Source organism: Zootoca vivipara, chromosome 14 (assembly GCF_963506605.1).
Source record: "Zootoca vivipara chromosome 14, rZooViv1.1, whole genome shotgun sequence".
NCBI classification, from domain to species: Eukaryota; Metazoa; Chordata; class Lepidosauria; order Squamata; family Lacertidae; genus Zootoca; species Zootoca vivipara.
In genome coordinates, this window is record NC_083289.1 from 7,522,135 (window position 1) to 7,548,118 (window position 25,984).

The window sequence follows — 25,984 nt, forward strand, 5'->3', positions numbered from 1 at the left end:
AAATTAGGGGGGAGGGGCTCATCCGCTGAGCCGCTGCAAAAGACAACTGGATCAGGAGACAAAGTGCACCAGCCTCCTCTCCTGATCTGCTCCAGAGAAAAGGAAGGGGAAGAAGGAAGACACATTTCTGCACCCAGCCATGGCCCAAAGTACTCCCCGACTTCATGCATTTCCAGCCTGTCTGAATAGGTGGAAGGAACCAAGGACAGCCCACCCCCAGGTTGGAGCAAAACAGTCACTGTCCCTTCTTTTAGCCAGCGTGCGTCAATCGCAATCCTCATAAAACTGTGCTCACTTTTGGAGCAGAGGGCATGTGTGTCCTTTCCTCCAGGAAATCTCCCAGGAGGCCCAAGAAATTGCCAGGATTTGGCATTCCATCCCAGAGCCAGAGCCCTGCGGGATTCAACCATTTGTGGCCGTCTCCTTCTCCTTTACTAGAAAGACTGGGAAGCTTCTGTGCAGAGAAAACTCTTATCATTCTTCTCTGCCACTGCAAGGAGGAAGGAGATGGGGCGGCCTTTGCAAAGGGGCCCAGAGCAAAAGCCCAGCTATTGCCCCCCCTCCCCGGCAAAAAGCTGCAGGGGTTGGATGTATTAATACATGGCCACATGAGGGCAAATCTGGAGCTCCAAATTAACAGCACACAACATACGGAGCAGAGATACATGGGAAGTGCTCCGGAGCAGTGACGGATAGACAAATTCCCAGGTGCAAACATGGAGGGGCTGCTCTGTTATTTAGCATTTGTGAGACAAAGTGAGGAGGGGAGGGGGCCTTTCCCCTTCCATGAAGAAGCACAACTGGCAAAGAACACTCTAGCAAACGGGGATAAATTCAAATGCTGCTGTTAATGCGGGGGGGGGCACTCTTGCTGCAGAAAAGGTCTTGAATTGTCCCTCCGACTCTCCAGCAGAGCCAGAAAGCAATTTTTAATTATCTGCGCAGAAAGGGCAGATCTCCAGCTCTGCCTCTCCTCCATCCTCTCCCCCCCCCCCCAGGGCTATATTAATGAGAAAGTGACCCAGGCCGTGGAGCACATTTTCTTGGAATCAGCGAGAAGTGGTTGTGTAGGGGAGGGGGTTAGATAGGCATGGGGATCACCACAGCTGAGAGCAGCCTCTCCCAATCTGGTGCTCCCCCCCCCCCCGCACTGCCATGTTCTTGGGGCTCCTGGCTGATGGGAGTTGGAGCCCAGCAACAGCTGGAGGGCAGCGGGCTCTTGGGAGCTGTTCTGCAGGGGGACACAGGTGACCTTATGTGTTGGAGGGGAATGGGGGAAGCCCTGTGGCTTTATAGGAGGCCCCATCCGGCAAACCCCAAAAGCAGCAAGCAGCTGAATAACCTTGCAGTGCAACTGCACAATCCCCGTTTACTCCAAAGGGGGCTGTTGCACCCACAATGCCTCCCTCCCTCCCAACACACACACACACACACACACACACACACACACACACACACACACACAAGAGCCTGACCTCCTTTTCACTTCCATTTCCACTCCAGCTGCTCTGCCAAATGCCTTTTTTAAGCTCAGGCATTATTTATCTGTAAACTACTATATGCGACAGGAGCACAACATGCCACGATTACGGAAATGGCTCTTCAATGGCCCGGATCCTCTCGCTGCTTAAGGAAGAAGTGGGTTGCCTTATTTACAAAGGGGGAGCCCAGAGCTCAGATGCTTCTGACCTCCAGCCAGGACACAAAGATGCTTCTCCTCCTCCTCCTCCTCCTCCTCCTCCTCCTCCTCCTCCTCCTCCTCCTCCTCCTCCTCCTCCTCCTCCTCCTCCTCCTCCTCTGGCACAGTCTTTTCTTTGTGCACAGGAGTCAGAGCCAGCAGGCAAGCAACCTGCACAGAGTCAGGCCTGGGCATGGAGAGGGCAGCTCTAAGCTTGCCTCATTGCCGAGGCCTGCAACATTCACTGTTCAGAAGGGATCTGAAACAGGGGACTCTTCTATCACTGCTGATCTCAAGGCTATATTCAGGGTCCCCTAGGCAACACCTTCCCTCCCCATCTAGGAAATGCTCGCCTGTCCCCCTCCCTGAAAATGCCTTTTCAGTACCAGGAACAGACCTTGCCATCTCCCCCATGACTGTGAACTCGAGATGTTTTGAAGCTGCTGAAAATTTTGCACCAGCCTTTTGCCGGTTGTTTAGTATTCATTTATTGTTTTGCTATCTTTGTTATAGGAACCATCCTAGAAATGTTTATTCAAAGCTGATGTAGGAGCTCACATGAACACAGCACAACCAAAGCCAGCTCCAAATTCCAGATGAGTCCAGCGGCCCCTTACCTGGCACACACACACACACACACACACACACACACACACACACACACACACCAAGCAGCAAGTCCACAAGATTGGCATGTCCAGCTGCAGCCATTCTCTGGTGCGGAGACCAAAATGCAAAGCCCAGAACCGCTGAGCCACAAGTGCTAGCCTGGCTCAGTCCAAAGGACACAGAGCTGGCAAGTCTAAATGCACTCAGAGCAGACCCTCTCGAGCTCAAAGCATCATAGGCCCTCACCCCATGGGCCCATTTGCAAGGGGGATCCTGCCTCACCTCAATTTGGAACCTGACTTGCTTACACACCGCTCTGGATGACTCCCTTCTCCCTCTGAGAGCCAAGTGAAAATCCCTGCCCGCCAGAACCTCCCTCCAGCCTGGCTCTGACCAGCTCTATCGAGGAATGGCTGGCAAACAATCTCACACTTGGTGCTGGTGTTTCTGTTCCTGTCTCTGCACAGCTCCTGACAAAGCGACACTTTTTTTCAGGAGCGCCCAGAATCCCTATCTTGCCAAAGTGTTTTGATAACTCAAAGCACCCTGGATGCAGTAGTGGACTGGATGAGGGTCAATAAGTTGAGCTTGACTCCTGGAAAGACAAAGGCCTTGTGGGTGAGTGGCTCCCGCGTCGAGGAGATGCATCAACTGCAAGGCACTTCATCTGAAGGAGCAGGTACGCAGTCTGGGGGAACACCTTTGTCCATCTCTGTCACTAGAGGTCCAAGAGACCTTTAGGGCCAGGATAGCTTTTCAGCAGCTCCTGCTAGAGCACCAGCTGCAACCATTCCTGGACAGTGACAGCATCACTAGAGGGGTTTGTGCCTTGATGACTTCAGGACTTGATCACTTTGTCATGCCTTATGTGGGGCTGCCCTTGTAACTGGTCTAGAAGCTGCAGCTAGTGCAAAATGTAGCAGCTGGATTGCTCACAGGAGCAGGCAACGGTTGACATGTCCCTGCACTGCTGAGAGAGGCACACTGTTTGCCAATCTGCAGCTGGGTCCGGCTTAAGGTTCCTGCGTAAACTCACAAATCCAGAAACAGCTTGGGCCCCAAATTCCATATGCTCCACGTTGATCGCTGAGATTCTCTGATGGGGCACTCTGATGTGGCCCCTGAGATTCAGTTGGCCTTTACTAGGGGCTGTGCTGTTAGTGCTTCAAGTCTTGCCCTGTGGAACTCCCTGCCAGTAGAGGTTCGGCAGAAACCGACCCTGACTTCTTTTAGACGTCCTCTAAAAATGGCATGATTTAGAGAGGCCTCTGGAATACGGATTTTCTTTTAACCAACCAGCATTTATGGATGTTTTTAATTGATCTTGCTTGTTGTATACCACCTTGCTACACTTTTATGAAACTGTGGTCTAGAAACATTTAAATAAAGAATATAAATAAAGAAATTGTAACTAAAATAACAGCATATTCTCCTTTTCGCTCCTACCTCCACCTGTTTTCCTCAGCTGTCTCTACACTTGACTTGATAGCATACACAGGAGAAGGACCTGGAGATCTTAGCAGACCATATTATGGAATCCCCTCCTAAGAGAGGTAAGACTGGCTCCCTTATTGTTACCCTTCTGCCGGCAGACTAAGATCTATCCAGATAGGCCTTTGAAAACTAAGGGGCAGACGATGCTGACCACTGGGCTGCTGTCAGGGCAGATCATGATTTAATGCTGCTTTTGAATCTGTTTTAAGATATTTTAACTTTTGCTTCTAACTAGGTTTGGTTTTATTACTGTGTCATTTTATAAGGATGTTTTTAAATCTTGTCAGCCACCTTGAATCCCATTTTTCGAAGAAAGGCGGGATACGAGCACATTAAATAATATATATATATATATATAATGAAGTATGCCGAACAGACCTGGAACGCAGCGGCCAAAAAGGCTAATGCAATTCTGGGCTGGATCAACAGGAAGAAAGTGTCCAGATCATGAGAAATTACCGTGCCACTTTATTTTGCTTTGGTCAGACCTCACCTGGAGTATTGTGTCCTGGAGGTTCCCAAGCACAGGATGGCTGCCCCCATCAGTCAGTAGATTTCCTGCATTGGCCAGGGGCTGGACTAGATGACTTCTGGGGGCCCATCCTACTTTTCCGTTCTATGATTCCTTTGCCTTCCTTCGTGTGCTGCTTGGGGTGGGGGCTGATAGGAGGCTCCAGGGACTCTGTAGCGCCAAGAAAGTGGCTCCCCAGTGAGCCCACCCCCCTCCTTAGCTCAGCTACTCTGTCATTCAGGAATGTCGCTTGTTCTGTCTGCTGTGGGCTGAGTTTAATGGAGGCTGCTTTTCCCTTTCCAAAATGCAACGATGGAGAAATATTCAAATGTGGTGCAACTAAGGAGGGGGAACTGCCTTTCATCCAAGCATTAAAAGATTAACTTGTGCTCTTTTCCACAGCGGGATGAGCACAGCAATGTCTAAATATGCCCTTGAGGCTGACATTCACGCCCAGGTATGATCTCAGCTCTGGTGAATATATTTTAATCTATTTCCATCAAGAGGCCACAGAAGCTTGAAGAAGCACATAGTTGTTGCTGGATTGTTAATCCCTGCAGGCTCAGGAGTACTACCAGATCTTGCACAAAAATCTACCATGGAAGCACAAATGGAGGCTTTAGCTGAGATCTTGCATTGCAGAGGGTTGGACTAGATGACCCTCAGAGTTCCTTTCAACTCTACGATTCTATGAACTATCCCATCATTGGGTCACTCAAAGCATCTTTGGAACTCTATGCCAATTTTTTCTGTATTCTCATTTTGCCCTGAAAATCCCTGGCCTGTGTTCCACAACTTCCATCACACACTTTTCATGGAGTGCCTGTATTCAGGCCAGTGCGCAGGTTGGTCTGCCAGCCAGATAAGCCAAAGCACTTGGATTCCAGGCCATGGCGACAGACAGACTTGAAAGGAGGCTGTGCTGCCACCCGCGAGCCTTGCTTTCAGCACAGGGGCACTTCCTTGAAGCAAATGGGACTGAAAGTGGTCTGGAAAATGGGCTGTGGGGGCCCTGATCTTTGCATGTTGGTATATTTGGTACTGCTGTGCTGTTTCACTGTGTTATTGTGAAACTGGAGAACTGAAACCCAGCTGGACCCCGTGGCCTCCTGACTCCTCAGTAGTAGGCAGGGCAGGGTACCCATTGCTCAGCCCATTTCCTAGGGCCAGCCCCTCTTGAGTCTTATGTAAGGAGGAAAGCCATAACTCCCCAATGCAAAAAGGCTTGGGAACTGAAGACACGGAAGGGAGGCAGCTGTTGCACACCTTGAAAGAGTATGATGGGGAAGTAGAGAAGCAGCAAGCAAGGACCAGGAAGCTGAAACCAAAAACAAGGTCCACAACATCTCCCAAACTGAGATGCCCCTGGAATCCCAAGAGCTGCAGATCATAGAATCATAGAATCGTAGAGTTGGACGAGACCACAAGGGCCATCCAGTCCAACCCCCTGCCGAGCAGGAAACACCATCAAAGCATTCTTGACATATGCCTGTCAAGCCTCTGCTTAAAGACCTCCAAAGAAGGAGACTCCACCACACTCCTTGGTAGCAAATTCCACTGCCGAACAGCTCTTACTGTCAGGAAGTTCTTCCTAATGTTTAGGTGGAATCTTCTTTCTTGTAGTTTGAATCCATTGCTCCGTGTCCGCTTCTCTGGAGCAGCAGAAAACAACCTTTCTTCCTCCTCTATATGACATCCTTTTATATATTTGAACATGGCTATCATATCACCCCTTAACCTTCTCTTCTCCAGGCTAAACATACCCAGATCCCTGAGCCGTTCCTCATAAGGCATCGTTTCCAGGCCTTTGACAATTTTGGTTGCCCTCCTCTGGACACGTTCCAGTTTGTCAGTATCCTTCTTGAACTGTGGTGCCCAGAACTGGACACAGTACTCCAGGTGAGGTCTGACCAGAGCAGATGCTATGAACACCTGCAGATTCCAGATGAAAGTGGCACACCGGCCTTTTCTGACTGTGCTGCAGGTTCCAAGCATCCTCTGTGATTTCATCAGCTATGACAGCAGGGAAGTGGCTGAGCAAACTCACGTACAGCCATGGGATGGGGGGGGGGGGGGGAGACAAGCCCTTTCCGGAAAGGCTCACTGCGAGCAAGACTTAGTGGGCTGTGGGCTGTTCACCTGACTCAACAAGGGAGCAGGCTGAAAGGAAGGAGGAAGAAGATGAATGGTGAGCAAAATGAGGAGGATATGGCCACATCAAAGGGAGCCTGCTGCAGAGAGACAGCAGGAAGGAGAGATAGGAATCTGGGTGAAGAGGCAGAAGCAAAGGAGAGAGGAGCAAAAGAGGCAGTGTGGAAGAGGAGGGGATGGAAGCAGAGGAGGCAGGCTGGTACTTCCCAGAGAAGGGAGTGTCAGAGAGGCCAGAGAATGGCAGTTGCAAGGAAGGAACAGCAGCCTGAGGAGGAGCAGCAAGATTCAACCATGACATGACATTTTGGGGAGGATGGAAGAGTAGCAAGAGCCAGTCGGACAGGGGGCAATGCACCACCACCCCAGGGCTTGCAACTGGAGATAATGAAATCTGTTAGTCCAGTGCAACAAAGCAGCGTCCGAGTCCTCCAGCCATTCATTCCCAGAGCAGTGAGCAGTCTTCCTTAGCCTGGTACCCTCCAGAGGGTGTTGGACTCCTATCAGCCCCAGCCAGCAGGGCCAATAGACAGGCATGCTGGGAATTGTAGTTTATCAACACCCAGAGGGCACCAAGTCAGCTGGCAGAGTGGGATCCTGGTGTCTTTTGAAGCTGAGCTGCTCCCAGCAAGCCTCGCAGGACACAGCATCCCAGCAGGGCAGGCAGCGCCGCTTCATCAGAACCAGGTTCCCCTCCACCCTCAGGTGGGGCTTGCCGCTGCTTCTCGACACACTCCCAAGTGGAGTTGACTGAGATGCCTCACGGCACAAACATGCAGAGACTGAAAGATTGCACAGGCATCAGAGGCTAGAATGCAGGGAAGCATCATTGCCTGCAGGAAGGAAGGAAGGACCACCCAAGCCCTGCCTAGAACACAGTGTAGATTAGAAGATCCCCTCCATCCCCACTCGGTATTTAAAAGAGCTGGGCAAAGCTACAGTGATGATGGCCATTGTTGGAAAGAGACCTTAGCCAATCAATGGCTCCAAAAACAACACCCACCCCGCACCCCCTGTTTGGCTGTGAGATGAATGTCACAGAATCCATGTCCTCCACCGGCCCTGAGGAAGAATCCGGCATGGACCACAGCAGACAAGAGAGGGAGAGATGCATCATCCCAGCCTCCTCTCATCTCAGCTGGGAGGCTGACCGTGGCCAGTTTCACATGAAGATCAGGCGGTGGCACAGAAGATTAAGCCACATGCAGGCCACTCCTGGTCCAGCTCAGCACCTCCCACCTGGACATTTCCACCACACCTGCAGAAACCCCCTTGGCGGCTTGTTTACATCAGCAGAGCTCAAGTTCCTGGAACCGTGTCCTGAAATGCTTTGCTCTTATGGATTGCAGCTGGGCAGTGGGGAGGGGGCAGTCAAGACTGTTTGCATAGATCGAGACTGCAGGAGAAAAGATGACTTCTGGCTCAACAAAACAAAAAACCTTCTGAGCGAAGACGTCGCTATACGGCAACTCAAGGGAGTCGTCTGCCGTATTGGCAGATTGGGGAAGGCAACCCCAGAAAATTTTGCGCCAGTGGTCTCTTCCTCTGAACCTCCATGAACCTGGTGCCCTCCAGATATTCTGGACTCACAGCAGCCCCCTGTGGGGCCCAATAAGTGCAAGGTGCAGCTCCCCCTCTAGGGCCAATGCTGCTTGTTTCAAGAAGGGGGGCAGCCCCTCAAAGCGAGGGGCCCAACCTCATCACTGTGCAAAGAGAGCACCAGCACACCTGCTTGGGAAGAGGAGGCTGTGCAGTCCCTGAGCTCGTCCCCCCCCCCCCGGTTTATGCTTGGTGAAGCTCCCTTGCCTGGGAAGAGATGTTCTGTGAGGCATGGGCCCCCCACCCACATTCAGGGCCACTGTGGGGAACAGGAAGGCAGCTCTGAAGTCAGAAAGGGGATCCCAACAGAAAGGACAGGGTTTTCTTTCACACAACTTGCCTCTGGGTCCATCACAACACTCCCACCTTATGAAAATGCAAGGTCTGATTGAAAGCTGTAGGAAAACACAGACAGCCCCAACCTGAAAAACTGCGTCAGTGTGGCTGGCCTAGAACAGCAGAATGCAACACAGCACTTCTCTCCTCTTCCGCAACCCCAAAAATGTGCCTTACACAGACAACGCTTGGCCTAGAGGCACATCAAAGGCCTTCGAGCAACTGAGCATTTGATAAATCTGAGGCCCCTTGGAACAGAGCCATAGGAACATGTCACCTATTAGGGTTCGATGCTCAGGAGGTGTTTGAAGGCCTAAAAGTTCTCCTGAAGCCTCTTTGATCTCTGCTGGACAAGCACACCATTTATTTCCCTCTCTTGCATGTCAGATCCCCTTTTCTTCTTAGGACACAATCTGGACCACTTACTGTTAAGCAAATGACAGCAAATTGTTCAATGAATTGGACAGGCCAAAAAGATCTTGAGAAATCAGTTCCAGAACTCCCACAGGTTTGTTTTGTTTACAGAAAAGATTCCAGAATGAGGATGCTCCCATCCTGCACTTTAGAAGGAGTTTGTGTACATGATATGTAAAGCATTCATCACTTCAAGACAGAGCTAGATACATTAAAAAGGATAACATTTCAACCATCAAGAAATTCTTTTTGGGGGATACATGCAAAATGTTTGATTTACAATTCAGTTAGCCACACTTGGATGGATTTAAGCCAATTTACTCAATCAATTTCAATGGGATGAAGCATCTGAACTCTTTGGACTTAACTGAAATGTGGATTAGGTCGGATGACTAGTAATGTTTGGGTTAAGCTGCAAAATTCCCCTACTGAAACCAGCATCATTTCTTCTTCCTTAAGTTAAATAGTTTATGTGATACAGAATTCCACAGGAGAAATAGCAGCACCTACAGAACCCAAGGCATGTCCTTTAGTGATGTGTGTGTTTGTTTTTTTACATATGTATAGATACACACAAATACACACTTATGCATTTAAAAATGTCAAAAGTGCTGTACCTCCCGCAAGGATCTTCTCCTCCAGCTCACTCATCTGCTTCCTGTAAGCCCTTAAAGCAGCTTCTTTGAACGATGGCCGAACTGTTTTTTTCACTGGCATCTGAACAGGGACTTCGGGGACATTTTGATTTTCATCTTCCTGCGCTTCTGCTTCTGTTTCAACAACTGTATCCTCTGTGAATTCCATCATATCACCACCAACCACACCAGCATCGAAATAGCCATCAGGAGTGTCATCCTCTTGTGAAACAGCGCAAGGGCTTTCGTACGGAGTCTGCTCTGGCTCGTATTCCTGGACCAGTTCCTCCGATTCATTGGTACTAGTTCTGTTCTCCAGTTTAGCAAGAACTTGCTCCATGACTTCCACATAATCCGTTTCATTCTCTCCAGCTGGCTCACTGTAGTCTTCCTCATCCTCAGCTTTGTAGTAATAAGGCTCCGTGTAAACGTCCGAATCCAGGGTTGTGCTGGATTCGTTAGCAGTGGATTGGGACAAAGTCCGGAACCTCCCCATAAAAGATGACCCGCTGTCCTCATACCCACTCAAACTCTGTGTGCTTTTATTCCATACCACTTCCAAGGCTGACCTCGCCCGCTGCAGAGTGTTTCCAAATTTAGGAAAGCTGAAAGTCTTGTCTGAAAGGTCAACGCTCAGCCTGCTGTGCCAAGACTTAGGAGGTGCTTCCTCAGAGTCGTCACTTGGAAGCTCGCTTTGGCTTCGGTACATCATGGACTTCCTGTTCTGGTTCTGATACAGGGTGTTGTCATTGGTCTCCTGGTAGTCGTCATACTGGCCAATCCACTGGCTCTCAGCTTCGTTATTGAACCCTGGGCCAGAGGGAGAGTTGCTATCCAGGGCGAAATCATAACTTTCTGTGTCATACTGGAGGTCAGAAACCTGACCGTAGTCTACCTGTTGGTCAGAAGAGCTACTCAAGTCATAAGCCAAAACTTCTTGTGTTGATGAATCTAACCCCAAGTCTGTGTTCTGTTCCAGCTGATTCCAGTCTTTCCATGGCGAAAGATCATCTTCTAAGGAGACTTGAGAGTTGCTGTAATGACTCCTGTCTCCAGACGCACACATGATCCCATTGCTGAGCCCACTGTCAACTGTTTCTGTGTTCTCCGCATCATTCTCAACCCTGTAGGGGGGGCCACCTTGATTGAACGTCTGCTCTTGTGAACCACCCCCCCAACTGGATGGGTCGTCATGTGTCCTCTGCCAGAGTTCTCGATCAGAGGAAGACAAGAGAGAGCTGCCATTGGTTCTGCTGAAGTACTGATTCTCTGAAAAGTCTTCAGAGTAGGACTGGCAGAGTTTAGTAAAGTCAGATTCTGAACGGCTGAGCTTAAGCATTCCAAAGTCATTCTGCGACTGCCAGAGCGGGGTCATGCTGGAGTAATAGCCGCCCTTGGACTCTGCCTGCAGACTCTCAGCCCCTGGTGAGTCTTCATTATGATTTATTTTGTTTGGGACACTGTTACCATCTGCAGCTCCTTTAGGGATTCTGCCATTTGAAGACTCTTCTCTTGCCTTTGTGGTACTTCTTTTCATTTGGGGTGCCGATTTGGAGATCTTTGCATAACTGTTCCGGTTTATATCCGATTCCAGTTCCCTGTCGCTGCTGTCAGGGGATTCCCAGGCATGTCTTTTAGTTTTGAGGTCAACAGGCACCAGTTTCATGTCCATGCTCTCGTACGTCTGCGATGAAGGCAGACTTCTGTCCTTTCTCTCTTTTGTCTCGTGAGAGATGATATCGGTTGAAACCCCAATGCCAGTTCCTTTGAGCTTGTAAGATTTTTTCAAAACTAAATCTCTTTGCTGGGGCGTTTCAAAGTACACAAGAATGGGTCTGGGCTTGGCGTTGGGGCATTTCCTGTGCTGCCCCACCCGCTGGGCAAATTCTATCTTGACAGGATTGGGGGTTTCAGAAAACCCCATTTTCTCCACTAGAGTTCTACACACCACATGCTCAACATTTTCAAACTTCTCTTCTGGGACATTTAGAAACCTCAGGCTGGCTTTGCTTCCCGTGTGCCCAATCTGCTTGATGTAATCGTGGATGTCCCGCGTCTCCCTTCTGGATTGGACGAAGCCCGTCCGCAACTGCTCGATCTCGCTCTGCACGACTTCCACACTGCTGGAGATCTCGTCAATGGACTGCTTCAAGGCGTTGACGTGCCCCCGCAGCTCAGAGAGCTCGGTTTCAATTTGGCTGATTCCCTGAAGCTCCTTGAAGATCATTTCCATCACATCGTGGGTCTGGCTGATGCAGCCTGTGGAACTGAAGCTGGGTTCGAGGGCGCTGGACTTGGGGGCCCGAGCTGTTCTGTCCAAGGACTTGCTCCTGAGCCCCCAGGTCTTCTTCCATGTGCTGAGCTCGGAGTCTGAGGAAACGCACTCCTGGCTCTTCTTCCATTTCCGCAGCTTCCGCAAGGCCCCGAGCTTCAAGCTGTGCAAAGTGCGCTCACCGTCCGAGCTCCCATCCGAGGGGGCGAGGCTATTTAGGCTCTTCCGGTTGCGTCTCACCGGCATCGTGTTAGATGAATACGCTTGGTCCTTACTCGGGCCCTTGACTTCGCTTAAGGACTCTGAATACGAGCTCTCGTTGGAAGATAGATCTTGGAACGGGTCCTCATTGTTATTTGTCAAGAAAACACCCTTCTGCAGTCCGTTTGCAATTGCCACCCGATAGCTGAAGGTTGGGGAGAGGGAGAATTCTTTGTTGCTTTCCTCCTCTTCGGTGGACAAATTACGGGCAGAGGAGCACTTGGCGATCTTTTTGACCGTGCTTTTCAAAGTGTTTGAGAACTTGGGATTCTTTATGTGCCCAACCTGGGGGACGTCTTGTTCGTGTTTGCTTTGACAGCTCTCTTTCTTCTTTGTACTATTGCCCAATTTCTTTGTAAACATTCCTTTGTAAATCTTATATATGTAGGAAGAGATCAGGCTCTTAAAGAGAGCAGAAACCATGGAGGGTGATTTCAGTGGGCCTTTTCCCACAGAGATGGCAATTTTCTATCCATGAGAATGCTGGTTTCCAACACAGTCTTCAGGCGGTCATCGTGCCGACAGTGGCAAGGGCTAATCCTGGGCGCTGGCACCGTTTCTGTATATACTCTGACAGCAAAATCAGTAGAAACCAATTCCTGAGGGAGGTCCACAGGTGAAGCAAATTTGGGTCCTGCTCCCCATCGCTCTCTGCAACATCTAGAAGGAAAGCAGAGGTGTTACTATGGCTCCCAAACCAAAATTTTCAATTTCACATATGTGCCCAAGAAATGCTAGGCACTTGCTCACAACACCTGGCATTCTGCAATATGGGGTTTTAAAGAGTGAAACGGATACATTTGAAGAATCTGCTTTTTTTGTATGCATATTAATACAGGCCGTTGATCTTAGGAGAAACTGCACTGCTGAAATCTGACTTCTAAACTAAACAGGAAAAGCTTATCAAAAGGAAGTTATTGCATGCGAGAAGTTTTCATGGCACACTTTGATATACTCAGACCTCACAGCTTCAAAGTTAAGAGGGATCTTGACTAGGAGGAGGAGGAGGAGAGGCTGTTAGCTCCTACCTAAAGGTAAAGGTAAAGGGACCCCTGACCATTAGGTCCAGTCGTGACTGACTCTGGGGTTGCGCGCTCATCTCGCATTATTGGCCGAGGGAGCCGGCGTATAGCTTCCAGGTCATGTGGCCAGCATGACAAAGCCGCTTCTGGCAAACCAGAGCAGCACATGGAAATGCCGTTTACCTTCCCGCTATAGCGGTTCCTATTTATCTACTTGCATTTTGACGTGCTTTCAAACTGCTAGGTTGGCAGGAGCTAGGACCAAGCAACGGGAGCTCACCCCGTCACAGGGATTCGAACCGCCGACCTTCTGATCAGCAAGCCCTAGGCTCAGTGGTTTAACCACAGCGCCAACAAATCTGAATAAATTCAGCAAGACTGAAGTACACGCAGCCCTTTCACTCAGAAGGCATCATGGGATATGCACATTAGATCCAGGAGACTGTCTACAATGCCGCTCTGTCCCATCTGAAGCAGCCAGGGAGTTATGAGAGGCTGCTGTTCGTGGACTTTAGCTCTGCTTTTAACACTATCCTCCCCCCTAGACTGATGTCCAAACTAGAGGCGCTTGGACTTTCTAACTCCATTTGTCTCTGGGTTTTGCATTTTCTGTCAGACCGCTCCCAGAGGGTTAGAGTAGGGTCATATATGTCCACAGCCTTTAGTCTTAACACCGGCTCCCCACAGGGTTGTGTGTTGAGTCCCCTGCTCTATACCCTCTACACGTATGATTGTACAGCTATCCACTCTAGCAACAAAACCATCAAGTTTGCTGATGACATCACTGTGGTGGGGCTCATTTCTGGGTGTGTGTGTGTGAGTCCGCCTATCGGGACGAGGTGGAGCAGCTCTTTGGTTGGTGTGGAGATAATAATCTGGTCCTTAATACAGTGGTACCTCGGTTTAAGTACACAATTGGTTCTGGAAGTCTGTACTTAACCTGAAGCGAACTTTCCCATTGAAAGTGGATTAATCTGTTCCAGACGGGTCCGCGGGGTACTTAAACTGAAAGTACTCAAACCGAAGCGTACTTAAACCGAGGTATGACTGTACTGCCAATACCAAGTAGCTGGTGGTGGACTACAGGAAGAAAAAGCCGGACATTCAGCCCCTGTATATTGGTGGGGACCGGGTGGAGAGGGTGGCTGTATTTAAGTTTTTGGGTGTTAGCATCGAGCAGAGTATGACCTGGAGCGCAAATACCACTGCTCTGGCGAAGAAGGCCCAACAGAGAATATATTTCCTCAGACTTTTAAAAAGAACAAGCTGAGTGAGAGACTGCTGGTGTCCTTCTACCAAGGCTCCATAGAGAGCATTCTTACATACTGTATCTTTGCTCGATTTTCCAGCTGCACAGTCATGGATAGGAAAGTGCTCCAGAAGGTCATAACCACAGCCCAAAAGATTATCGGTCATCCTCTCCCATCTCTGGATGAACTATACAACTCCTGTTACCTTAAAAAAGCAAATAATATTCTACAGGATTCATCTCATCCTGGATATAGTCTTTTTGCACCGTTGCCTTTGGGCAGGAGACAATTAAATCAAGAACAAATAGATTTTAAAAAGTTTCTATCCAAGAGCTGTAACCATCTTAAATGCTGTAACTAAATAATATGATCCCGGGGAGTTGTGATGGGTGTGTATGTGTGTGTGGCTGTAATTGTGTTTTTATATTGTTTTTTTATGGGATGGCATTCAATTTCGTTGTACTATGTACAATGACAATAAAGTATTCTATTCTATTCTATTCTTTTCTATTCTATTCTATTCTATTCTACAAGTAATTGCTTTGAGGAGTGCGCAGAGGATGTGTAGGAATACTTGTATGTGCGTAACTTTCTTTTTTTTTTTAAAAAGACACCCTAAAGTTTTTGGACCCTGAGATACCTTTCTGCAAACTCAGCCAGTTGCCAGCTTGTCTGGTGCTTTCCCCCTCTGCCTATGGATTCTTACAGTTCAGCTGTTCTGCCCTTCGCATCGGCTAGAACGAGAGCAGCCAAAGAGCACTTCCTGCAGCCAGGCACCGCCGCTGACTCCTGCGATGCAAAGGATGGTTATGCAATGTGCAACTGCAGGCAGTGAAAGAACGGTGGCTCTCAGGCCATGCAGGAAGCAAGCAAAAGACCCTTCAAGACGCACAAATGTATCAGGAAACAAGCTTGCTTCTGATGAAGCGGACACGGGTGTCCACAAAGCTTACGCAATAAGCAGCATGTCTGCCTTCCAGGTGTCGGAAGGCCTTTGGGCTGTTTTTGCTGCCAGACTAGCAAGGCTGCTGACAATCCCCCACCCCCCTCCGAAGCTGTTACAGTCTTGTCCTGTCAACCCTGTGGATAATATTAATCCTTGAGATTTATCCTTTCCCCACTATTTTAATGCAGGTTGTTAATGCTTTTGTATTGATTTTTGCAATTAAGATAACAGTGTTTAGTACCAAGATTTTTAAATATGGTTTCAAAGCATTTGTCTTGTAAACACTTGAACACCTGAAATGATTGTCTGAGTCAAAACAGCTCATTCATAAATATCTCATTTGTTCTGCTGCAAGCAGCTTCCCAGAACGGACCTACCGGTGCTTGCAATTTAGCCACAAGGCTTGGAAGGCCCAGGAGAAAGGCAGAGATTGCATACATCTAGCTGCTCCCAGCCCAGCCCCCAACCCATTCGTGCTTTGCTAACCATGGGAAAGATTAAGGAGAGTTCAGTGGAGCACAGAAGTCAATAAGGAGTCAAGAAATCCAAGCCAGATCTCAGAGAAGCTCATCGGCACACAGTTCTCATTTGGTAGCACAAACTCCATGTACAACAAAATGAATTCCACCCGCCAGAACTTACAGCGGGATGCAGAGCTGAGCATCAGCAAGAGACAGAAGTACAGGTTATGAGGTCTTTGATGGGCACTCGCCATTTGAAAAAGACAGTAACATGAGGATGCAGCAACAGAAGGGCAGGAATGAGGTGGCCTCGGCAGTCTGTGCTGGACCCTGGTGGCTCTTGGCATTCCATGTGGTCAAGAGCCTTCAAATAACCAAAAAATGGGACTTCAATGGGAGTTTCTGAATAAGATGCTTCTAAACTGACTCATCCTGACCGTAGGGGTGTCGCTGGAAGTGATGCTCAGGATGACATTTTAATTTTCTTTTTTTAATGACATTTTTATTTTGCACATCTCTCAATCAAGTGGAAAAGCCTCATAGATTAAAACAACTATTTAGATTTAAAAGGGAGCTGTGTGGTGTTTCTACCTAGGAAATCTCTCTTTTTACTGATGGGAGAGGCTGCTGCTTCCCTGCTCACTTGTGCTGCCCTTGGGCATTGTCTCCCTCTCACCCATGTGCTTCTGGGCTCCTACCCACCCACTCCTCACTGTGTGGCCCCGGCTTCCCCGCTATGTTCTCCCCAACAGGGCAGGCAAGATGACTCTGCCAAAGCTTGGCCAGGCCAACTTCATGTGCTTCTTTCAGGGAAAGAAATCCCCTTGGCTCATTTGGGGGAACGAACGGGGATCTGCAGTAGCAGGGGCTGCCAATCCTGCCCCTGTTCTGCTCCCGGGGCCAGCTGCACCCTGCAACTGAAATGGAAGTGGTTGGCTGAGTGACAAAGGCCACCATGGGAAGAGTGCACTGGGCCTGAGGGAGGACAGCTAGCATACCTCTTTGAATTCTTCTATATGGGGCAAATGAATGAGTACAGGAGGAGGGGGTGGATTCAGGGAGATAAGCCACAGGTGGGTGGGGGCAAGTGGGGTGCTTAAGAGCTTTAGATAGCGAAGAAATGGGGGAGTGATTTTTTTGGGGAAACTCTGATCTTTTGGGAATTTGGGGAAATGCATCAATAGGGTATGTCCTTTTAAGTGGGGGACAGCTATCCCCTATTAGGAAAGGGACATATTTTAAAAACTGGAATGCCATGAAGAAGCTTCTAAAGGCCGAAGAGGAACACCCCAAGAGGTGTTGACCCTTTGGCTGCTTTTGGGTCTCTCTCTGGTGCTATTTACACTCTTCAGCCAGAAGGGAAAGCAAAAGAGGGACACTAAGGATGCCAAGGATACAGTGGTACCTCGGTTTGCAAACGCAATCTGTTCCGTGGAGGCGTTCGCTCGCCGAGGTATTTGCTCACCGAAGGCACGCTTCTGCGCATGCGCGAAGCACCGATAGAGCACTTCTGCGCACACGCACGCTGCACAGATTGCGGCTGCTCAGATTGCGTCTGCGCATGCTGCACAGAACGCATCTGCGCATCCAACGCCGCGGAACCTGGATGTAAACACTTCCGGGTCCGCAGCATTCGTAAACGGAGGTAGTCATAAACCTAGGTTCCACTGTATTCTGGCCAAGGGAGGTTTTGCATTTGCTCAAAGCACTTGCCGTTTCAACAAGTGTGCAAAGGGCTTCCAGGAATGCCTCTTGGCATGATGTCCAGTGCCCAATTAGCATGATATTGACAGCTTTACTACAGTAATAGGGTTCAGCAGACTTAAGCCCTTTTGAATGAAAGTGTGTGTCAGGGCTGGGGGAGTCTGTTGCAAGAATACTTTTTCCACCTTTGGTCAGGTTGACCAAGACTGGAAGCCAGGAACATCTGGAGTGCTCCAAGTAGTCCACCCCTCAGATAGGCTATATCCAGGACTTGTGGAAAGAGATGTAGGGGAGTCTCTCTTGGTACACCCTTATAAGGCATGTGACGAGTCCCAGAAAACAACAACGGTGAATGCATTTCAAACTCCCAGGCATCAGAGGGGGAAAGGCTCCATCCAGGCTGGCCCACAGCAGAACCAAACCCAGGGGATAAGTATTGGTGGTCATAGGGGAAGCCAAGTCCCCAGCTGGACCTTGACCTCTGCCTTGAGCAGGGCAAACAAAAGGAAGTGTAGGAGAAGGAACTTTGGGCTCAGTTGCCACACTCCAGAGAATGGTATAAAATAGGCCTTTCCTTGCATGTGCAAGGAGGGGGAAGAAAGCTGTTATTGGATTATCAATAGGCAGCCCCAACCCACAACCTCCTTCAGCAGAAATCCTTGGATGAAAATAAGCAACCAGCTCAGGAACTGGCTGGGAGAATGATAACTCCACACAGCAGAAGGAAGGCACCCACCAGCCCCTGGAGTGGTCTGCATCTGAGCTGAAACCCTCTCTGAGCCTGACCTCCATCTCTGTTAGGCCAGGACCACGCTGCAGCCACAAGTCAGAAGATCAGGTGCACAGTCTGCTGTGGGTTGTCGCATCACTCTGGGGCTCTGACCCTCTGGCTCCAAGCATGTTCCAAAGCTGGTTTTAGCTCCCACCTCACCTACAAACTCCAACACAAGGTTTACGCAGAGAAAGATGATGCAAGTTTCTGGGGAAAGTGATATCGTCCACGTCTCCCCTACCTTGCCACCAGAACAGGCCACATCAATGAATTCCCGCTAACTGCAGAGTCATGCTGCAAATACACTCAATACTGGCTGGATTCTTTACTGGATCACAGGGGTCTGCTTGCTCCATCGAGGAGGGTTGGGGCGACTTTGACTCTAGTGAGAAAAACCTGACATGGGTCCAACACCTGGCCAAAATTAGATGCATTATGGATAAGTGTCTCCAGTCATGTTCTCAAGAGGATATAGCAATAACAGCCACTGCAGGAGAGCCTTGCCAAAAAATTTCTGGATTCACCCCACAAATCCAATTCTGTGTGAAGAAGCCAGACCCCTCCTGGTCCAGGCTGGGTTTGCACACTGGTGGTAGCGGAGGTTTCCCCCCTCCCGCAATGTGAAACAGAATTTGGGGCCCCAACGTTGGCAGCCACATGACTGGTAGACATTAGGCTCAAAACCAGCTTTTGGCCACATTCCATGGTTTGCTAGTATCGCTCAGAAGCGAGAGGCTGGAAGGAATCTCTTGGGAAGACACCCTGAGGACAGCAGAGGAGCTGGGGCACAGGGCTGGGAGGCACATGCCAGCAGGATGATGGCTTGGTCCCACCCTGCTGCTGCTGCTGCCACCGTCCCTTTTCCTGGCCAACAGTGACAACGGGCAGTGGAGACACATTCCTGCCAAGCAGCCCGGCCCCTGCTCCCCACAGCTCTGCGGCCAAGCTCAGGGGGCTGGCTCAGGGGAGATCCTCGGACAGCACCTTCCAGCAGGATCAGGGTTTCCCAGACGTGGAGAAAAGAGGCTTCTGAGGACAAGAGTGCAGAATGAGTGTGCACAGCTATCCTTTGGGGGAGGGGGAGAAGGACCTGAACCAAATAGATGGGGCCATTCCAATGTCCTAGCAAACCCTCCGCTGCTTAGGAAGGCATGTTTGTCTCCTGTGATGTTACTTTGGAGTCAACTCCGAAGGGTAATTGGGAGTCCTTTCCATCTCACTAATTCGTCGCTTGCTTTTAATGCGCCCTGAGATCTATTGCCCGCTTCGCAACTCGCCGGCAGGAGACGGAGAGCTCCAACACTAAACCATTTTGCTCCATCAATCGCCTCTTTCGGGAGGGAGGGGAGCTGGGGGCGCTGAATCCTCCCGGCTCTCCCTCGGCGAGGAGACCCTCCAAACTCGGCAAGCCTGCAAAGGGAAAACTGACATCGGGCAACATCTCGACGTTGCTCCTCCGTCCACCACCGCCGCCTGCCCATCGCCAGCCCTCGATTTATCCTCGTTCAGGAAGAGCCTCTTTCGCAAAGCTCCGTGGATCCGTCCGGAGACGATTTGAGGGGGGGCTCCACTAACACTGGAAGTCACCATCAAGGGTTCTCTCCCCCCTCCATACTCCAGCAGCTCACATAAGAGTCGAGGGAACTACCCCCACCGTGGGAGAGTCCCACAGCCCCACGCCGGCATTTAATTCCCCCTCCCTCCTGCCCGCCGCGAGGGGAGACTCCGAGGGAGCTGGAAGCCGACGGAGGCGGCGGCGGGCTGGGCGCCTCTAGCATGGGGTCGCGAAGCGGGGAGGCTAAGAAGCCCGGAATGGCACCGGTGGCGAGGCTGCCCGTCGGCAGGCGGAGAGCGGGCAAGGGCGAGGCGTGTGCCGCTGCTGCTCTTGCCCGCCTCGTGGGGACGCGCCGGGAGGGCGGCTGGGTTCCCTTAGGACTCGGCGGCTGCCTTGCCTCACTCCCGGGGCCGCCACTTGACGCCTCCCAGGCCAGCGAGCGAGCCCGGAGCTGCGCGTCTCTCCGCGGCACTGCCCGGCCCAGCCTCCGCCGTCCCTCCGCCGACTTACCGGGCAATGTACGGCGGCGGCGGCTCCTGTCAGCGGCCGGAGCAGGGCGCTTCTAAGGCCGGCTCCGAGGAAAGGAGTCCACGCCGCGCCGCTTCGGTCTCCCATCGCGCCCGTCGCAGCAGCCAGTTGCTTGTTCGCTGCTCGCCTGGCACAGCGGAGCGGAGCCGAGCAGCGCGCGCCTCGGCAGCCTCGTCGTCTGTCTTCCTCCTCCTCCTCCGCTGCTACTGCAGCGCCTCCGCCTCCTCGGCGCCTCCTCCTCCTCCTCCTCTCTCCCCGCCCGCGAGGTCTCGGCCGCCCCGACGCAGCCGCCTCCCCCTGCTGGCCGCGCTGCCTCGGGAGCTCCGGGTCCGGCGGCAGAGCGAGACCAGCCGGGCCCTCCAGGGCCACGTGCCGCCAGCGGGTGGGGGAACCCCTTCCGATGCTACGCGCCCTCTCCCACCAGGCGGCTCCCGAAGGCCAGGCCGGGGCTCCAGGGGCCTGCCTGGAAGGGGGTGGGGGCGCTCTGCAGGTTTCTCTTCTCCTGCTTCTGAAAAGGTGGAGGAAACCGTGGGGGGGGAGGCGGGGCGGGGGGCTTCCTTCCGAAAACAGCACTGGCTTGCAGATCCCTCCCAAGCAAGTAGACAATTAGGGATGCAAATATCAATACCGTAATATAATACTGTATGGAGGAGTCGGTGGAAGCTTCTGCCTTAATAGGTGTGTTCAAGGTGTCCAAAGACCTTGTTTTGTTCTTCATTCCGTTTGTATCGCACGTTCCTGCCCTTGGGGGAATCTGGGGATACCTCAGGAGATGGAGAGAAATGACAGATAAAGCCATGTAATAAAGTAGCAGCAACTCAAGGGCAGTTGTGCCTAAAAGGCAAAGCAACAGGCCTCCACCACCAACTGAAGGCATCCTTCTTCCGGGGGCTGTAAAGGTGGTTCCCTCCTGCACTGTCAAAGCACCAGAGCCGACTGGGAACTGGGACAGATTCAGTCTTCAACTCTGAACATGTGCAGGGAGAATTTGCACCACTTTGGTTCTCTGTGCATGCTCTAAAGCCTGCAGCTCTATGTGGGTGGGGAATCGGTGATCTTAGCACCAGCAAAGGCTTGGGGAGGTGATGCCCGTCACTTCCAAAGTGAATAGAGAAAGTGAATAGAGAGCACCCAAAAGAGGAGAAGGCTCTGCCTTCCAGGAAGAAAAGAACAATGAGCAAAAGACGTTCTACAGCAGCGTCTCACATTCCTGGAAAAGGCTGAAGAAGCAGGTGTCACATGCAGTTGACAGAATGGTGTTCTTGGGGCCAGCTCCCAGATTTTGAGCTTCTTTCTTCTTCTATCAGTCTGAAAATGTTTCACGAACTGCCAGGATTTTTATTTTAAGTTACATGTAAGAGGGTGTGTGTGTGTGTGTGTGTTGTTATCACTTTGTCGACAGGAAACTCCCCACCGGAGTAGAAATCATATATCAAACAGATGGAAAGCTCTTCAATCTGAGCAGGCTGAAAGCAAAAAGTAATATTACCGTAACTTCCGTCATAAAGCTTCAGTATGCTGATGACAACGTAGTGTGCGCACGCTCAGAGGATGACCTCCAAACCATCCTAAATATCTTTGCAGACGCTTACGAAAAGCTTGGCCTATCACTCAACACCCAACAAACCCAAAGTGCTGCACCAACAAGTACAAAATAACCCCTCTGCAGCACCACAAATCAACTCAGTGGTGTAACGTTGGAAAATGTTGATCACGTCTCCTACCTAGGCAGTTACCTTTCCACAAGGGCCAACATTGATGCCGAAATCCAGCATCGCCTGAGCTCTACGAGTGTGGCTTTCTCCCGATTGAAGTACAGAGTGTTTGAGGACCGGGACATTCACAGGGAAACCAAAATGCTTGTTTACAAAGCTATTGTACTACCAACCTTACTATATGCTTGTGAAACATGGACCACTTATAAACGCCATCTCCAACTCCTCGAAAGATTCCATCAACAGTGTCTCTGAAAAATTGTACACATCACTTGGGAAGACAGGCGAACTAATATCAGTGTACTGGAAGAAGCAAAGATCTCCAGTGTTGAAGCAATGATTCTTCAACATCAACTTCGTTGGACTGGTCATGTTGTGTGGATGCCTGATGATCGTCTTCCAAAGCAACTACTCTATTCCAAACTTTAAAATGGAAAGCGTAATGCTGGTGGTCAATAAAAGAGGTTTAAAGACTGTCTCAAGGCAAATCTTTTAAAATGTAGTATAAACACTGACAGCTGGAAAACACTGGCCTGCGAGCGCTCCAATTGGAGAACAGCCTTTAACAAAGGTGTCATGGGCTTTGAAGAAACTCAATCTCAGGACGCAAGGGAGAAGCGTGCCAAGAGGAAGGCATGCTTGGCAAATCCACACCATGATCAACTCCTCCCCGGAAACCAATGTCCCCACTGTGGAAGGACGTGTGGATCCAGAATTGGCCTCCACAGTCACTTACGGACCCATTGTTAAAATCGTGTTTATGGAAGACAATCTTACTCGGCTACAAGTGATCGCCAAAGAAAGAAGAAATATATGTGGTGGTGTTTCATTCCTGCCACTCATCGGCTCAGCCTTCCTCTACAGAAACTTCCCACGTACTTTTTGTGTTGAGGCCTGAGCTCAATTCGGGAGAGATTTGGCGCCTCTTGCCTGGTGCTCTGCAGCTCATGGCTTATAAAACAATCCCATGGAGTATATACGAGCATCTGTTAAAGTCAATTACAAGGTTATTGATCTGCCTTGGAATTAAAAGACCATAAAGAACTAGTCTTGCCAGCCAACTGTCCATTTTGGTCTTAGCAAATCTTGTCTGGGGAGTATTATAGGTTTGCACATAACAAGGTTTGGAAGGGGAGGGGCATCATCTTCCTTGGGCAAAAGTTGGTGGGGGTGGGAGGGAGGAATGCAGCTTGACTGACATCTGCAGCGTCCCTGCTTATGGTCTGGTTGACCGAGGTCTTTCGTAAAAAGGCTCCCCCCCCTCCAGATCCCTCCCAGGATCACAATCCAGCATGTTATAACAGCGAGGGCTGAATGGCAGCCTTACCGCTGCATTGGGGCCTGACTCCCCCCCCCCACACCCTTCACAAATCAGAAATGCTGAATATGTGTAGCATTTGGAATGGATCAAGACCACCAGACCTTGTTGCCCACAGACGAAACAACTAGACTGGAGCCAGGACAACCAGACCAGTTTGTTTCCATGGCAGGAGGAACTTGTGGGCAATCTGAAAACCACCCATTTCCACGAGTGCACCTCTTAGGCGTTGCTTCCCTGGTGTCTAGTTTAACCCAGGCCCTGGAAAGCGTTGCTGTTGAGAACTGTTAGGTGCATTAGGGGTGGGAAGAAAATGATGAAGAGGTAAAGTGTTATTTGCAAATGCCTGCATTGCTGCCTGGGTAGGGGGCAGAACCTGGAACCTCCTGCCTTCCTAATAAAAATGCTTCCATGGCATGCATACATAGCAGAGATTATTCCCCCAGACAAATAATCCGGCATCAGCTACCAACAGATGACATTTCTATACTACGTAATTAGAGTAATTTCTATACGCTTCACTGCTGCAGTGAAATTGCTTTACTATAAGTGAAATTCCAGATGCAAAGAAACTGGGTTTTTTCTGCTCTTAGCCTGGGAGGCTGAAGAGTTTGCAGGGAATACAATTTTTCTCTTCACCTGCTGGAGGGGACCCACGCCTCCATCAGCCCACTGGAGCCCTACAGAAAGCAACCGCTGTCAGCATAATTAAGACCAGAGTTGATCCTTAACTCCAAAAGACAACTTTCCAAGCTCATCAGTATCACCAGCTTGCAAAACGTGGAACAAAATGTGTGCTGAGGAGAGGCGGGGTGGGGGGGGTGGGGGTGGAGAGGGAGCTTTCTTACACATCAGATTCCTTAGCTGGATAGAACTAAGCCAAGAAGAGCTCAGTAATCCCCGGAGAGCAAATAACTTCATGGCAATTTCATTTGCAAAACATTGGAGATGGACAATGGCTCAAGCTGCAATATTACATTGCAGCGCAGAAGAAAATCACCCCCCCTTCACCGCCTGCTCTCCCGCACCCCTTAATGAACGTCCATCCGCCTCTTTTCTTTTGCATTCAGAATTATGTCCAAAATGTGTCCAGCCCCTAGTATGAATTCAGTGATGATGGCTGGTTGTGTGTGAGAGAGCTAAGCCACCCCTGTGCAGTGTGCCTTGGAAGGAAGGGGCTCTGCTTTCAGAAAAGGACACCTTACAGGGGGGCAGGCCAGAGCTGTGGATTTGTGGGCCAGCCCGCAGGCTGTTGGCTGCACCCAGCAGCATAGCTAGCCACTCGGGTGCCTGGTGCAGGGGCGTGCCCTGCCCCCGGGGGCGGGGTGAGCCTCTCCAACGCTTGGAGCCTTTCCACCGCCTCCTCCTCAGCTGTAGGGCAGCTGTAGAGGCAGACACAAGTCACATGCTGCAGTTTTAGGCAGCGTGGAACCTGCAGGCGCCTAAGCCACCACGTCACCCCTAAAAAGTTTCGTGAGCTCCCTTTTAAATATATATATATATATCTCGTTTTGTCACACCCCCCCTGAGTAATGACACTCAGGGCGGACTGCACCCCCACCCCCTTCCTTCACCACTGGCTGCACCACACTCCTGGGGGGCTGTTTTGATACTCAGCATTATTTTATCTCACCTTCCTCTCACAAGGAGCCTAGGGTGGCAACATTTGAAAATTAAAATACGTGTCAGTTGTGGAAAATTCAGCACCTGTATTTGTTCTGTGAACCGCCTGGAGACCTCTGGGTATAGGGCAGTATATAAATTCAATAAATAATAAGAATTTGATGCATGTCAGAGCAAAAAAAATCTGAATTTCTCATAGATGCTCATGGGGTCTAAACTGGCAGTGACTGACCATGAACGAGATCTTGGGCTCATAGTGGATAGATAGGGATGAATTTGTCAACCCAGCATGCAGCAGCTGTGGAAAAAGGCAATGTTCAATCCTAGTGATCATTGGGGAAAGGGTTGAAAGTAAAAGTGCCGATCTCATAAGGCCATTATACAAATCTGTGGTGTGACCACATTGGAAATGCTGTGTACAATTCTGGTCATCTTGCCTCACAAAAGATAATATAGAGTTGAAAAAGGATCAGAAATGAGCAACCCCAATGGTTAAGAGATTGGAGCTGCCCCCTATGAGGATATTTGGTCCTTTGACCAAGGGGGGCAGGGCGGCTGTAGCTCAGTGAATGATGATGTGCCTGCTTGACATGCAGAAGGTTGCAGGTTCAAATCCTGGGTGGCATCTTCACACAGGGCCAATAAAGGTGAGCAGGGGCAAGTACTGTCAATGAGTAGTAGATCCTTGTGGAACCTTGGGAGAAACAGCCTGACCTCTCCTTGTAGTTGCTCTCTGATAGCTTGTAAATTTTCATATTTTGCACCCTCCAAGTCAAAGCCAAAAGGAGTTGTAGTTGCCACCTGGCTTCTTCCTTCTGCACTTAGAACGAAGGGACAAAACGCCTCTCTTCACTCTGAAAGCCCATTTTCAAATGTGTGTCTTAGCACCCCTCACTCCCCATGTCCAAAGGGGAGGGGAGAGTTCCCTAATATGCCTGCCCCACATTCCTCTTAGAGATGAATTTGAAGTATACAGAGAGCCCCTTACCAAGTGCTGCAAGGGGGCACCCTCTACGATATGCCAAGGGGAATTTCCCCACCCAATGCAATCTCTGGGGTTTCTGGCTGGCTGCTTGGCGCAGATTAAAGGGGCTCCCAGTCCTTCACTCATCTCTCCCCCTGCCCCATCTGTG

The 25,984-nt window shown here is 50.2% G+C and overlaps 1 protein-coding gene across 1 annotated transcript in view; it reads right to left on the bottom strand.

The window, feature by feature from the left end:
• UNC13C (unc-13 homolog C) overlaps window positions 1-20,250 on the bottom strand; it is a 139,180-nt gene extending 118,930 nt beyond the window's left edge. Inside the window, exons 1-2 of the mRNA XM_060282475.1 lie at window positions 20,178-20,250; window positions 9,407-12,617 (exon numbers count right to left, since the gene is read on the bottom strand). Of these exons, the coding sequence (XP_060138458.1) occupies window positions 9,407-12,380 (2,974 nt within the window). The 5' untranslated portion in view covers window positions 12,381-12,617; window positions 20,178-20,250. The remainder of the gene's footprint in view (window positions 1-9,406; window positions 12,618-20,177) is intronic.
• Window positions 20,251-25,984: the final 5,734 nt, after the last annotated feature.